The following is a 13,622-nucleotide window of genomic DNA, read 5'->3' on the forward strand; positions in this document are numbered from 1 at the left end:
ATCCATTATAAATTAATTTTGTTATTACCCTATATGATGGTAATATGGGACACCTCCGATTCCAGAGTGAACTCTGCCTTTAATACACCATAAGTTTTATTTTTTGTAAATTGGTCACCATGGTGATCAGTCATTGAATATATTCTCAAGGGGCTTCTAAAGTACCTTTGACAAAATAACAAGAAAGTATACTACACACAAGGAAAAATTAACAAACTATTTTATAACATATAAGAATTATCTAAATTGCTTACTGACTACAAACATCAGCAATAAAGTTTTAACTCATTTATCCACAACAACAACCTCACAGATAGTCAAACCGCACTTAGTTTCCATTTTAAAGTTCCCTGTTCAGTGAGCAGGGATTGGAGCATTCCTGGAGAACCTCTGTATTCACTCAATGACATCTTCTTTTGTTAATGTCTCTTCATGAGAAACTTGAGCAAATTGCAAACATAGTTCACTTGCATCTTAACATGGATTCCTTGAATATCTCGTCCACAGCCTTTCATTTCTGAGCATTCATTTACTGATGTTAAACTTTTTTTTTCTCCAGTCCTTCCTATTCTGGACACTGTTAACCTGTACTGCTGCTCTTATAGACTCTTCCTCACTGATTGACCTGCTGTTATCTGAAAGATAACACTCACTGACCCTCTGGGTGCTTCTTTCTTTCCAAAGTAAATTGTTTCTATCTCTGTCTCCCTGTGCCACAGGACAACAATTTTTTTTCTCTCTCTTCTACCCTGAGCTTTCTAAAGCACTGAACTGGTCACTTCAAGAGTTCTTCAAAAATTTGTTTAAATGCATCTAAGTACCTTTCCAGACACCCCTGACTACCCACAGACCTTAACAATGAAGTTCAATCCTTCCTACCTTGACACACGCACAATAGAAATATGAATCAAACTTAAAGTGATACAAGATTCTGCCAACATTGGAATTTACCAGTAATAACAACACCACATGTGCTGCAATGGTACTGGAAGAATGTTCATTGCTTCTCAGGGGAGTGTCCTACTCAACTATCTTCATCAATGACCTTCCCTCCATCATAAGGTCAGAAGTAGGGACGCTTGCCAATGATTGCACAATGTTCAGCACCATTCGTGACTGCCTAGATACTGGGGCAGTACATGTCCAAATGCAATAAGATCTAGATAATATCCAGGCCTGAACTGACAAAATAGCAAGTCGCATTCGCCCCACACAAATGCCAATCAATGACCATCTCTAATAAGAGACAATCTAACCACTATCCCTTGACATCCATCACTGAATTTCCCACTGTCAACTTTCTGGGGTTACCACTGACAAGAAACTCAACGGGACTCACTGCATAAACACAGTGGCTTCCAGAGCAGGTCAGAGGCTAGGAATACTGTAGTGTGTAACACACCTCCTGACTCCCCCAAAGCCTGTCCCCCGTCTCCAAGGCACAAGTCAGGAGTGTAATGGAATACTCCCCCCTTGTCTGGATGGGTGCAGCTCCAACAAAGCTCAAGAAGCTTGACACCAACCTCATGAAAGTAGCCCACTTGATTGGCACTAGATACACATGCATCCATTTCCTCCACCATTGATTCTTAGTAGCAGCAGCAGTGTACAATCTCCAAGATGCACTGCAGAAATTCACCAAAGATCCTCAGACAGCACCTTGACTACTTCCACCTACAAGGGAAAAAGCAACAGATCCATGGGAATGCCACCACCTGCAAGTTCCCCTGCAAGCCACTGCCCAGTCTAATGAGGAAATAACACATGGTTTCTTCACTGTTACTAGGTCAACATCCTTGACTTCCCTCTCTAATGGCATCATGGGTCTACCTACTACATGTGGTCCGCAGTGGTTCAAGAAGGCAGCTCACTATCAGCTTCTCAAGGGCAATTGGGAGGGGCAATAGATGCTGAGCCTACGAGTGAATAAAAAAAATTTCCATGGGCTATAAATACTGGTCTTGCCACATCCTGGGTTAATTAATAAATGGAAAAGAAATGAGTAATGAGAACAGATTGTTGTCCTCAGGCAGAAATTAATTTACGATGCAATTCCATGGTTAATTCCTTCTGTGCTGTGGCTTAGTTAGTAGCACGCTGGTTCCCTGATTAGGAAGTTTGCGTGTTTATGTCTCACATCAGAGAGTTGAGCAAAGAAGAAGCTAGTCTGTAACACTAGTACAGCACCAAGGCAGTATTAGTATTGGAAGAGCCGTCTTTCTGGTGAGATGGGAAATGAGGCCTGGACTGCTGTCTAAGGTGGTGCTGCCCCAGTGGGGAATTGCTTCCAGACAGGGGAAGGTTCCAGCAGGGAAATGTGAAACTAGTGTTTATGCTGAAGCTGTAGGTTTACAATAACATCCTTTATAAATCTCCAAGTCTTTTGCTGCCTAACACATGTCGGTCTGTTGAACACTAATTGCACTTGAAAGTACGATTAAAAGGGCTTCCAAAGCCCAATTGGACAGTGCATTCCAGATCGAAACAGCCAAGTGACACAGCTACACTCTAACATTTGTGCAAGTGTAAACTCAATTGCGTGACTCCTGTACTTCAAGCCAGTGTTGGAAGCCATTTCCTTCTCAGCTCTGAGCAATGCCAAGGGAGATCCCCAAATCTTGTCTGTTCAATAACATGCTATAAAAAACCAACCAAGGGAGGTATGTGAGGTGAATGTCTTTATACTCCACTTGTATAAAGTTAAATTAACAGAAGTTAAATCAGCTCAATTAAAGATATGCAGGCATGCACAAAGACAGCTGCACAAGCCTAATATGCAATTGTGTGACCTCAAGTTGCCAAGAGATTATCGGAAAAGCCCTGCTTTCCCACAACAAACCATCTTTGGTTGTCATTCAAGAGATATTTATCTTGAGGTTAGAAAGAATGAAAAGTACATCCTTTGATGTAATACCTATCTGCGGAGGCGACCTCTTTAATTCAAACAAATTCTTTGGCAAGATAAGAATAACACCTTTCATTCTTTTAGGAGCATTTGAATTTTTACACCTCCTGCGGTGTTCTGGGAAACCTGGTCATTTCAGTCAAGTATGAAGATACTGATGAGCAAGAATATTTGAGGATCATACTCAGGTAATAGAGGCAAGCTCTGCTGTGTGATACACAAATGCTACAAGGCCACTATGGCATTTCCCTTAATCCACTAGCAGATCTCCAAAGCATTTTCTCACAGTAAGCCAACAGTTTCTACTGTTTTATTCTGTCTGTACATGGGGTAATGCTACGAAGTGTGTCAGCCTTTTGCAAGTTAGTCAAGGCTGATACACTTAATAGCAGCTATGAGCCAGGGGGTTATGAGCTCAAACCCCATTCCAGGAAAACTGAATGCTGATGCCCCAGTGCAGTACTGAGGTAATGCTGCATCATTGAAAGGAAGAGATATTTAACGGAGTCTCTGTCAGCCGTCTGACGCAGGCATTTGATTATTTCAAAGGAGACAAGGGAATTGTAACTGGTATCTCAACTAACATCCCCCCACCCTCCCAAATCGCTGAATAAACATCACAAACAAAATGGTCATCCTGTTGTTTGTGGGAGCTTGCTCTGTGCAAATTGGTTGCCATTTGTCTTTCATGACAGTAGTGACAGCTCTTCAGAAGCACTTCATTAGCTCTAATGTACTTTGGGGGTATCCTCTAGTTGCGAAAATCACTACATAAATGCTATTCTTTCTCTAAGTTCGGTATGAATGCATAGTTGCATTTTTGTGGCCTCTCCATTTAAAACCATGAATTCACATGGTTGCAATTTGACATACAAAACTACTGCAGAACTGGTTTCTTTAACCCAGATTAGTAGTAACTTTGTTTTTTAAAAACTCCCTACAGTGTGGAAACAGGCCCTTTGGCCCAACAAGTTCACACCAACCCTACGAAGGGTAACCCACCCAGACCCTATTTTCCTCTATTTACCCCTGAATAATGCACCTAATCTCCGCATCCCTGAACACTATGGGCAATTTAGCCTGACCAATTCACCTGACCTTCACATCTTTGGATTATGGGAAGAGACCGGAGCAAACCCACACAGACACAGGGAGAATGTGCAAACTCAACACGGACAGTCACCCGGGGCTGGAATCAAACCCAGGTCCCCGGTGCTGTGAGGCAGCAGTACTAACCACTGAGCTACCATGCCATCGCTTATAATAAGCAGTCCTATTACTGAGGCAAGCGATGTTATGAGATGTGAAACCCTGTGAGCTTTTTTCAGATTAGATTACTTACAGTGTGGAAGCAGGCCCTTCGGCCCAACAAGTCCACACCAACCCGCCGAAGCGAAACCCACCCATACCCCTACATTTGCCCCTTACCTAACACTACGGGCAATTTAGCATGGCCAATTCACCTGACCTGCACGTCTTTGGACTGTGGGAGGAAACCGGAGCACCCGGAGGAAACCCACCCAGATACAGGGAGAACGTGCAAACTCCACACAGTCAGTCGCCTGAGGCGGGAGTTGAACCCGGGTCTCCGGCGCTGTGAGGCAGCAGTGCTAACCACTGTGCCACCGTGCTGCTTCTAAACATGCCCTGTGGCGGCCAATTGCCCATTTGAATGCCAGGACTTAGCTTTAAAAAGTTGAAGTGGCAGAAGCAGGGTTTTCTGAGCAATGACGAATCCCTGATCCTGGAAGGATCTGAGCATCTCACAAATGTTACGCAACTGGTTTGCAGTCCATCGGTAATCATCCTAAAGCCTGTGCACGTTTGATATCTGTATCAGATGGAAACCAGATCTGATGGTCACAGGTTATTCGATTTTAAACCATTCAACCCATAACGGGCTATCGCGTCTGCAGACACTGAAGAAGTTGCATGTTTCAATTTCAAATGCATGAAACTTTCATTTTGACATTTGTTTTGATAGGTCCAAATCGAAAACAATCCACGAGCGACTCCCTCTCGATGGAGTATCCCGAATTCCCAGTATTCCACTGATAGCAAAGGTAAGCTAAGTCATTGCAACCAATCACTCTGTTCTTTACTCCAATGTTTATTCATAGCCACTTAGACATTTCTCAGACTAATACATTGCTCCATTGATATCTATTATCGGTTTATAGTTATTTCCAAGGGTTGAGCAAAACAAAGTTTACACACCATAGCGTTTTATTTGAACATGATAAAAGGGCTCAGAAAAGGCAATTTATTTGCAAAGTAAATTACCTGATGCTACAAGAGAGCTCTCTTTAATATATTTTAAATGTGCTTCCCTTAGCTGCAATGTTTCCTGAATAAATACGTTAAGCTTCTGCATTTTCTGAATAAATCGCTTAAGCCTCTGTAATCTTTATTTGCAACCCATCCCTTTTAAGAAGCTTTACTTTATTTTTGGGCTGTCAATTAATTGGAATTAACTTCTGCCACTAACATTAATCTTTGCGGTCGTTTTGGATACATGTTAATCACAGATGTTGTGCCATGCTTCAGAAGTGCAACTTAATTGAAACCTACAGAGAAAGAAAAGAATACAAGGACACCTTGATAATGTGAACACTGACAGCTGGTTTTGTGAAGTAGCATGTCTCACAGGTAGAAGTGTGATGTGAGCCTACGTAATACAGTCTCTTTATTAGATCAGCAGATCTCTGTGTGGTATTAGAATGATCACAGCTGAGGAGGCCAAAATTAATTCTGCATAGTTCTGCTGGAAATCTGTTGGACATCTCTCTGTAGTTTGGTTCAATTAGTGAAACAGAACAAGCTCCAGAATGGGACATCCACAAAACCCTCACAACTTATCACAAGAGGATTAGCACACTATTGATTTATGGCCAGAGTCTGCTTTCTGAGCAGGTTGTCTGCTTTTATTTTAACATAATTCTACAAACATATATTAAAACTTAAAGCACAGCCTCTCCAGCTATTGCCTCTCTCTTGGCTCTTTGACAGACCCATCCAGTTAGTCTCAATCCTCTGCTAGTAACTCGTGACCTGCATTTATTTTTTCCTTTTAAGATCTATCAATCCCCATTGCTTTTTGAAAGTTATTGTTAAAACCACATTCATCGCTCTTTCAGCATCTTCTATCACAGCAACTCACTGAGTTAAATCATCTCTCACTCTGGCTCTTTTGCCAATCATTTTCATCCTGAACGGAAACTGGTAGAAATATTTGGATGAAAAATGCCAAATGTACCACATTTAAATCTGTAGATGCTTACACCATAAGACATAGAAACAGAGTTGGACCATTCAGCTGAAAGTGGCTACTGCAGATGCTGCGGATTAGAGTCAAGATTAGAGTGGAAAAGCACAGCAGGTCAGGCAGCATCCGAGGAGCAGGAAAATTGACATTTCAGGAATTCCTGATGAAGAACTTTTGCCCAAAATGTCGGTTTTCCAGCAACACATTTTTCAGCTCTGATCTCCAGCATCTGCAGTGCTCACTTTCTCCTAGCAGATAGTGTGTAGCCCAAGAACAGACATCTTCTCACCTTCACTGGGGACTGTGAAAAGATGTACTGTAAATGACAGTTGATTAAGTAATTGATACAGTTCTTGTTGCTGTGTCTTGCAAATCAAGTTAACTTTTAAAAATTCTGACAAAGTTATAGGAATTCTTCATGGAACAGCCCTTGCACGCTTACATGCATCACAGGCAGGTACAAAGTCTCTATTACTTGTTGTTGAATTTGATAACTTTGGCCCTGGAAGAAAAATAACCTGACATGGTGAACATGGTTTGGTGATGCCGGTGTTGGACTGGAGTGTACAAAGTTAAAAATCACACAACACCAGGTTATAATCCAACAGGTTTAATTGGAAGCACTAGCTTTCGGAGCACAACCACCTGATGAAGGAGCACCGCTGCGAAAGCTAGCGCTTCCAATTAAACCTGGTGGACTATAACCTGATGTTGTGTGATTTTTTAACTTTGACATGGTGAAAAGTAACAAAAACAGAAATTGCTGGAAAAGCTCAGCAGATCTGGCAGCATCTGTGGAGAGAAACCAGAGTTAACGTTTCAGGTTCAGTGACCCTTCCTTCGAACTGAGGAAGGTTCTGAGGAAGGGTCACTTGACCTGCAACATTAACTCTGATTTCTCTCCACAGATGCTGCCAGACCTGCTGAGCTTTTTCCAGCAATTTCTGTTTTTTTTTCTGATTTGCAGCATCTACAATTCTTTTGGTCTTTATGGTGAGAAATAAATTTGCAGAAATTATAACTGCATTTACACTGAAAAGCAACTTTTAATTGTTCTAAAGGACCATTGCCTCTCTCTTTCTCAGCTTCTCTGTGATGACCTGACCTGTGTGAAATTCTCCCCCGTACTTTATCCTAAGGTAAGTTTTCAGTAACATTATGCTATTCCTGGACGCCCAAACTGTATTCTGAGTTTTCTTCTTCAGTGGGAATAGCAGAAAACAATCACAATGTAATACATTGGTATTGGCAATGGTGTTGCACAGGAAGAGTCAAGTGCAGTCTTCAGTTTGACAAAAGGGTGGAAGATAATTGGATTAGGATGTGCAAACGTAATTCAGTTGTAGTCTATATTTATTGTCATATTTTCATTATAAATTCTTCTGTGCACTTGTCGGTGAAGCAGTCAATATACCTTTCTACGTGATGAAATTACACCATCCAACCAATGGTGCTACTGCAGTGTGCCTGCCTGAGGATGTGATGTACTTACCTGTTTATCAAAGCTGCTATAGAGTCATAGAGTCCTTCAGCACAGAGACAGGCCCTTTGGCCCAAACTGGTCCATGTCAACCAAAATGTCCATCCATACTAACCCCATTTCCCTGCACTTGTTTGCAGTTGAATTGTGGATACAGGAATGTGTAATGAAAAAGTTATCAAAAATATGGCGAAAATATTATACTTTTGAGTTTAACGTTGTACTTTTTGGGTATTCACTGGCATCTTCCATCCCTTTCAGCAAAATCTACAGGAGATTGATTTACTTTCATGCAATGCACATTTGGAATTGAAATGTAATATTTGTAAGTTGTCATAAAGTTCCAAAATATTTGCTTCATTATTGCTTCCTCAGCACCAAATGTCTAACTGGTTGAACCCTCACTGAGACAGAAATCACTGATCAGATATTCCTGTCAAACGTATTTAAATACATTTAACCACTGTTCAAGAAAGCATTCAACCTAATTCAAGATCCTGTCAACTAATTGTTAAAATAATTTTGGCAGCTGTGGAAGTAACAAAACATCAGGATTTGTTGCTTGGTTTTCTGTCAACTCAAATAGGCTGAAGACATCAGACACAGTAATGAAGCTCCAGCTATCTGCCCTGTCAATGTCCTTTAATCCGTACCATATCAATGATGGCGCCACATTGTCCTCTCCAAGTGCGATTGGCAATTTGTGCTCAGAAACCTTGAGTTCGAGAGCGATTTGTGCTCGGTGCTTGCACCAGCTAGGGATCATTATGACAACCCAGAGTCCCACCAAACAGGATCTCCTGGTCACAGAGAGAAAGAGGAGTCTTTCATTCCTTCAATCTGTGTTAGATTCAAAACATGTCCCAGGAGTAAAACCCCAATGAGATGCATCAACCCATAGCTTTCCAACCAGCAACTTTCCCCTACTCACTGAATATGTTTTCTAACCATTGCAGACCAAGTCTATCCTTTTTTCTCATTCATTCATGGGACATCAGCAGCGTTGGCTAGTTATTGCCCATCCCTAATTGCCTAGAGGGCAGTTATGAGTCAACCACATTGCTGTGGGTCTGGATTCACATGGAGGCCAGACCAGGTAAGGATGGCAGGTTTCCTTCCCTGAACAATCCACAATGGATTCATGGCCATCACTGGATTTTTAATTCCGGATTTATTTTTCTAATGAGGTAAAGTTGAGTTTTTAACCAGGACATGACCGTCCCGATCATGATCAAACTCCCAACTTCTCTCAGAAGCCAGTGGAAAATGAGGGACAGAATAATTTTGTAAAGTCATTCTCGTCATTTGTCATTTGTTTCATTGTCTCTAAGGGATCCAAGTTCATAGTGGCATATGATGAACACGAGATCAATAACAACTTCAAGTTTGGTGTCATTTATCAGAAGGTCAGACAGGTGAGTAATAACTGTCCTAGAAAAACATAAGATTCAATCTTTATTTATACCAGCATTTATCAAAATAGCTTCACTTCATATTTATTAGGTATGTTATGGTCGCAACCTGGAGCTAACGCCAAGCAATGTTCCCTAATGTTAATATGAGCCAGTTGACAGAGTAGTTACAGGGCCTGAGGTAACAGCCACATCAGTCACAGGCGTTTTTACAGTCTCCTGTGCATTCAGATGAGGGGATTTCCAGCTAACCCATTTATAAAGACATAACTTAAATGTTAATTTCACTCAATTCATGTTTTGTTAACTATTTCACACACACAAAAGAACATGCGGGCGCACAGTTTTATTTGCAGGTAAACATTTGCCACCTAAACTGAATTTCTGTGGAGTTGCATGATGTAAGATTAATGCATCTCCATTGGTTAACCTGAAGAAAGGTCAGGGTAAATGTGGGCTGCCCTGAGGTGGCGATTGCTTTTTGGAACATCAAGAGACACTGATAGAAATCTTAACATTGCAGCTGTAATCCTTCTGATGCGGTACAAATTATTGAAGTATGCATTTGCGAGATAGAAATTCAGCATTTGTTTTTGTCATTTGATCAGCTCAATTGGCCATTAAGTATTTATTTATATGTGGTGGCCAGGCTTCCTATTTCAGAGTGCTCCCAGCCTCTGTATAATGGGGGTGAGCTTGGGAGTGAGTGGGATGATGGAGGCTTAGCCAACCTTCCTATATTCCTTGTCTCCCTTCCAAAAAGATACTTCCTGGAGGATGTAATATGCAGTCCAACATTTCTCTAAGTTTGATAGAGCACATATGATGATTCAATGATGCCCACACAATTTAATGAGAGTTATAGCTGAGTTGGTAACACTGTCACCTTTGAATCTAAAGGTTTGATACAGACTTGAGCACAATTTCCAGGTAAGTGTTGCATATAGGAAAATGGAATAGAAGAATATATGCAACGAGTTAGATGGAGAAGTATTGACAGATGCACTTATGGCAGTAGTAGTGTCCCTATCCTTGAGCCAGGAGGCCTGTGTTCAAATCCCACCTGCTCCAGAGGTGTGTCATAACATTTCCGAACAGATCGATTAAAAGTATCTAAAACAGACATTGCTAGAAAAACTCAACAGGTCTGGAAGCATCTGTGGAGAAAAAGCACAGTTCACGTTTTGGGTCTAGTGACTGATCGTCAGAATGGTCAGAACAGACCCTTCTTAAGGCTGTTTCACTGCTGGAACCTTGCAGCAACACCCAACATGTTCAACAACACATCCCTGGTCAGGCTGTTTTCGGGTTTCTCGGATATATCATGTAATAATTGTCCAGATAAGGGTTAACTCAATGCAATTACAGTTTGTTGCGAGTGATTGAACCAAGCCTGCATTCTCACACTTCACTTGTTCTAGTATTTGTTTTAAAAGAAATTGTAATGTATGTTTATTCCTGTGTTGCAGACCACTGAAGCCGAATTATTTGGCAACAATGAGGAAAGCCCTGTTTTTAAGGAATTCTTGAATTTACTCGGAGACACAGTTGAGCTCAAGGATTTTAAAGGGTGAGCAAAAGCTTGCACATTCTGAGTATTTGTTGCTAATTCAGAAATCCTCTTTTCCTACAGTCAAACTCAATGCTTTAGTTAATTTTATATTACGTTTTCAGTCAAATTATTTGTTTGTTAGCACATACTGTAAAGTATGCAGGACTTCTTTAAAATTGCACAGATTACTTAGTCAAAAATCACACAACACCAGGTTATAGTCCAACAAATCTAATTGGAAGCACACTAGCTTTCCTCCAATTAAACCTGTTGGACTATAGCCTGGTGTTGTGTGATTTTTAACTTTGTACACCCCAGTTCAACACCGACATCTCCAAATCATGACAGATTACTGAAGAACAGTTCATCCAAAATTAGCTAACCTTGCAGGAGAATGTCAAGCAGTTTCAAGCACAGGCTGCGTCACACTTCTCACACGAGTTAAAGAGACACACTGGCCCCACTCATAAAACTGACACCTACCCCAGATCGACTTAATTATTGTGAAGACTTGCTGCTGCATGTGTCCAAATGCAAGGGACCATTAAAATTAAGGACACTTGAAATGCATGTTTTGAAAGGTTTTAATACTTTTGATTGTTTAAGAAGCTAATTGTTGTAGCCTTTTTTTAAAAAATCATTCATGGGATGTGGGCATTACTGGCTAGGTCATTATTTATTACCCATCCCTAATTGCCCCGAGGAAGGTGATGGTGATTCTCCTTCATTAAGCACTGCAGCCCCCACAATGCTGTTAGGAAGGAAGTTCCAGGATTTTGTCCCAACGACACTGAAGGAACAGCAATGTATTTCCTAGTCAGGATTGTGAGTTGCTTGGGGTGGTGGAGGGGATCTTGGAGATGGTTTCCATGTATCTGCTGCCCTTGTCCTTTCAAGTGGAAGAGGGCTTTAATGGAGCCCTCCACTGTTAATGGAGCTTCAGTGAATTTCTTCAGTGCATCGTGTAGGGTATACTGTGGCATTGGCGCTGAAGGGAGTGAATGTTTAAGGTGAAGAATTGATTGCCAGTCAGGAAGGTTGCTTTTCCTGGATGATGGTGATTTTCCTGAATGTCACTGGAGCTGCACCCATGGAAAGTATTCTATTATACTCCTGACATGTGCCTTGTTGACGGCATATAGGCTTTATGGAATCGGAGACAATGTATGTGCCACAGAACTCCCTGATTTTTGCCTGCTCTTTTTTTCATTCATTGTCGAGGTGAGAGCATCTCTGGATAGGCCAGTATTTATTGCCCAGAAAGCTGTTGCCAGATTGCGCTGGTTCATGGAAGATTATGCTGCGAGTGAAAATTTAAGCAAAAAGGAATTCCTCTCAAAACTATCGCAACATTGGCCATAACTGGCTTCCAAGTCACCAATTACACCCAAAGTAGAAACTTTCATCGACAGTCTCTCAGCCAAGGCTACTCCCACTTTCCATCTTTTAATGTTATGACCTATAAATGTGCAGAAATAAAGTTGAATAAGGATTATACAGGTTGTAACTGATTTTGAAAGTTTTCACTCAAAAAAGAGTATAACGTGGGTATATATTAACTTTCCAATGCAGTTTCCGAGGAGGCCTTGATGTTGCCCATGGTCAAACAGGGTCAGAGTCTGTCTACACCATCTTCAAAGATAGAGAGATTATGTTCCATGTTTCTACAAAGCTGCCATTTACAGAAGGGGACTCTCAGCAGGTAGGTCAATATAACCGTAACATGTATGTCGTGCAAAAGATAAACTCTGTCCTTTACTATCTGTACCAATTTGTAGGGGGGTGGGTTACTCTTCAGAGGGTCGGTATGGACTTGTTGGACCAAAGGGCCTGTTTCCACACTGTAAGGAATCTAATCATCACATCTAATCTCTAAAAAATGGGGCGGCACAGTAGCTCAGTGGTCAGTACTGGTGCCTCAAAGCACCAGGGACCTGGGTTCAATTCTAGCCTTGAGCGACTGTCTGTGTGGAGTTTGCACATTTTCCCCGTGTCTGCATGGGTTTCCTCCGGGTGCTCCGGTTTCCTCCCACAATCCAAAGATGTGCAGGTCAGGTGAATTGGCCATGCTAAATTGCCCATAGTGTAAGGGGTGAATATAGAGTAGGGGAATGGGTCTGGGTAGGTTACTCTTCGAAGGGTCGGTGTGGACTTGTTGGGCCGAAGAGCCTGTTTCCATACCGTAGGTCATCTAATCTAATCATTGCAAAATGAATCCCACTCCCCTGTTTGTTCATTAGCGTGTTGCATCTTCCTCTGCATCTATTTGTCACTTTTTCCTTTGAAACATTCCTTGCTTCAAATAATCCCGTGACAAAATTGTAATCCGTACTCAGCGTGTTCCAAAAAAGGTTTGCCCTACTTCTACTTTCCTTGTCATGATGCCCCAAGCAGTGACTCCCTCTGTAGAGAAAAAAAAAGTGATTTACTTAGTCACTATTTTCATTTAAAACATCAAACCCATCATTCCTTTGTCCTCTGTTTCAAAGAAGAAATGCTAACAAGCATTAACAAAAGCAGATTAACTGGTTATAATCGCAGTGCTGTTGTTGGGAGCTTGCTGTACACATTCCAAAAGCATTTGTCACAGGAACACAAATCCTTTCTCTCCAGGATATGAACATTGCAGGCGAGGCCAGCACTTTAGGGCGGCACGGTGGCACAGTGGTTAGTACTGCTGCCTCACAGCACCAGGGACCTGGGTTCAATTCCCGCCTCAGGCGACTGACTGTGTGGAGTTTGCACGTTCTCCCCGTGTCTGCGTGGGTTTCCTCCGGGTGCTCCGGTTTCCTCCCACAGTCCAAAGATGTGCGGGTCAGGTGAATTGGCCATGCTAAATTGCCCGTAGTGTTAGGTAAGGAGTATATGTAGGGGTATGGGTGGGGTTCGCTTCGGCGGGTCAGTGTGGATTTGTTGGGCCGAAGGGCCTGTTTCCACACTGTAAGTAATCTAATCTAATCTTATTGTCTATCCCTAATTGCCCAAAGGGACTCAGCCTCTGTTGTGGT

General features: G+C 41.8%; 1 protein-coding gene across 6 annotated transcripts in view; it reads left to right on the forward strand.

Annotated features, from left to right (window-relative positions):
• Positions 1–13,622, forward strand: part of rap1gap2a (RAP1 GTPase activating protein 2a) — a 354,141-nt gene that overhangs the window by 300,683 nt on the left and 39,836 nt on the right. For all 6 annotated transcript variants that reach the window (XM_060848310.1, XM_060848305.1, XM_060848306.1 and 3 more), the window contains 6 exons: positions 2,990–3,093; positions 4,890–4,968; positions 7,256–7,309; positions 8,982–9,065; positions 10,532–10,632; positions 12,187–12,316. In XM_060848310.1, the coding sequence (XP_060704293.1) occupies positions 2,990–3,093; positions 4,890–4,968; positions 7,256–7,309; positions 8,982–9,065; positions 10,532–10,632; positions 12,187–12,316 (552 nt within the window). The remainder of the gene's footprint in view (positions 1–2,989; positions 3,094–4,889; positions 4,969–7,255; positions 7,310–8,981; positions 9,066–10,531; positions 10,633–12,186; positions 12,317–13,622) is intronic.

The sequence above is a fragment of the Hemiscyllium ocellatum genome, chromosome 31 (genome assembly GCF_020745735.1).
Source record: "Hemiscyllium ocellatum isolate sHemOce1 chromosome 31, sHemOce1.pat.X.cur, whole genome shotgun sequence".
Classification (NCBI taxonomy): domain Eukaryota; kingdom Metazoa; phylum Chordata; class Chondrichthyes; order Orectolobiformes; family Hemiscylliidae; genus Hemiscyllium; species Hemiscyllium ocellatum.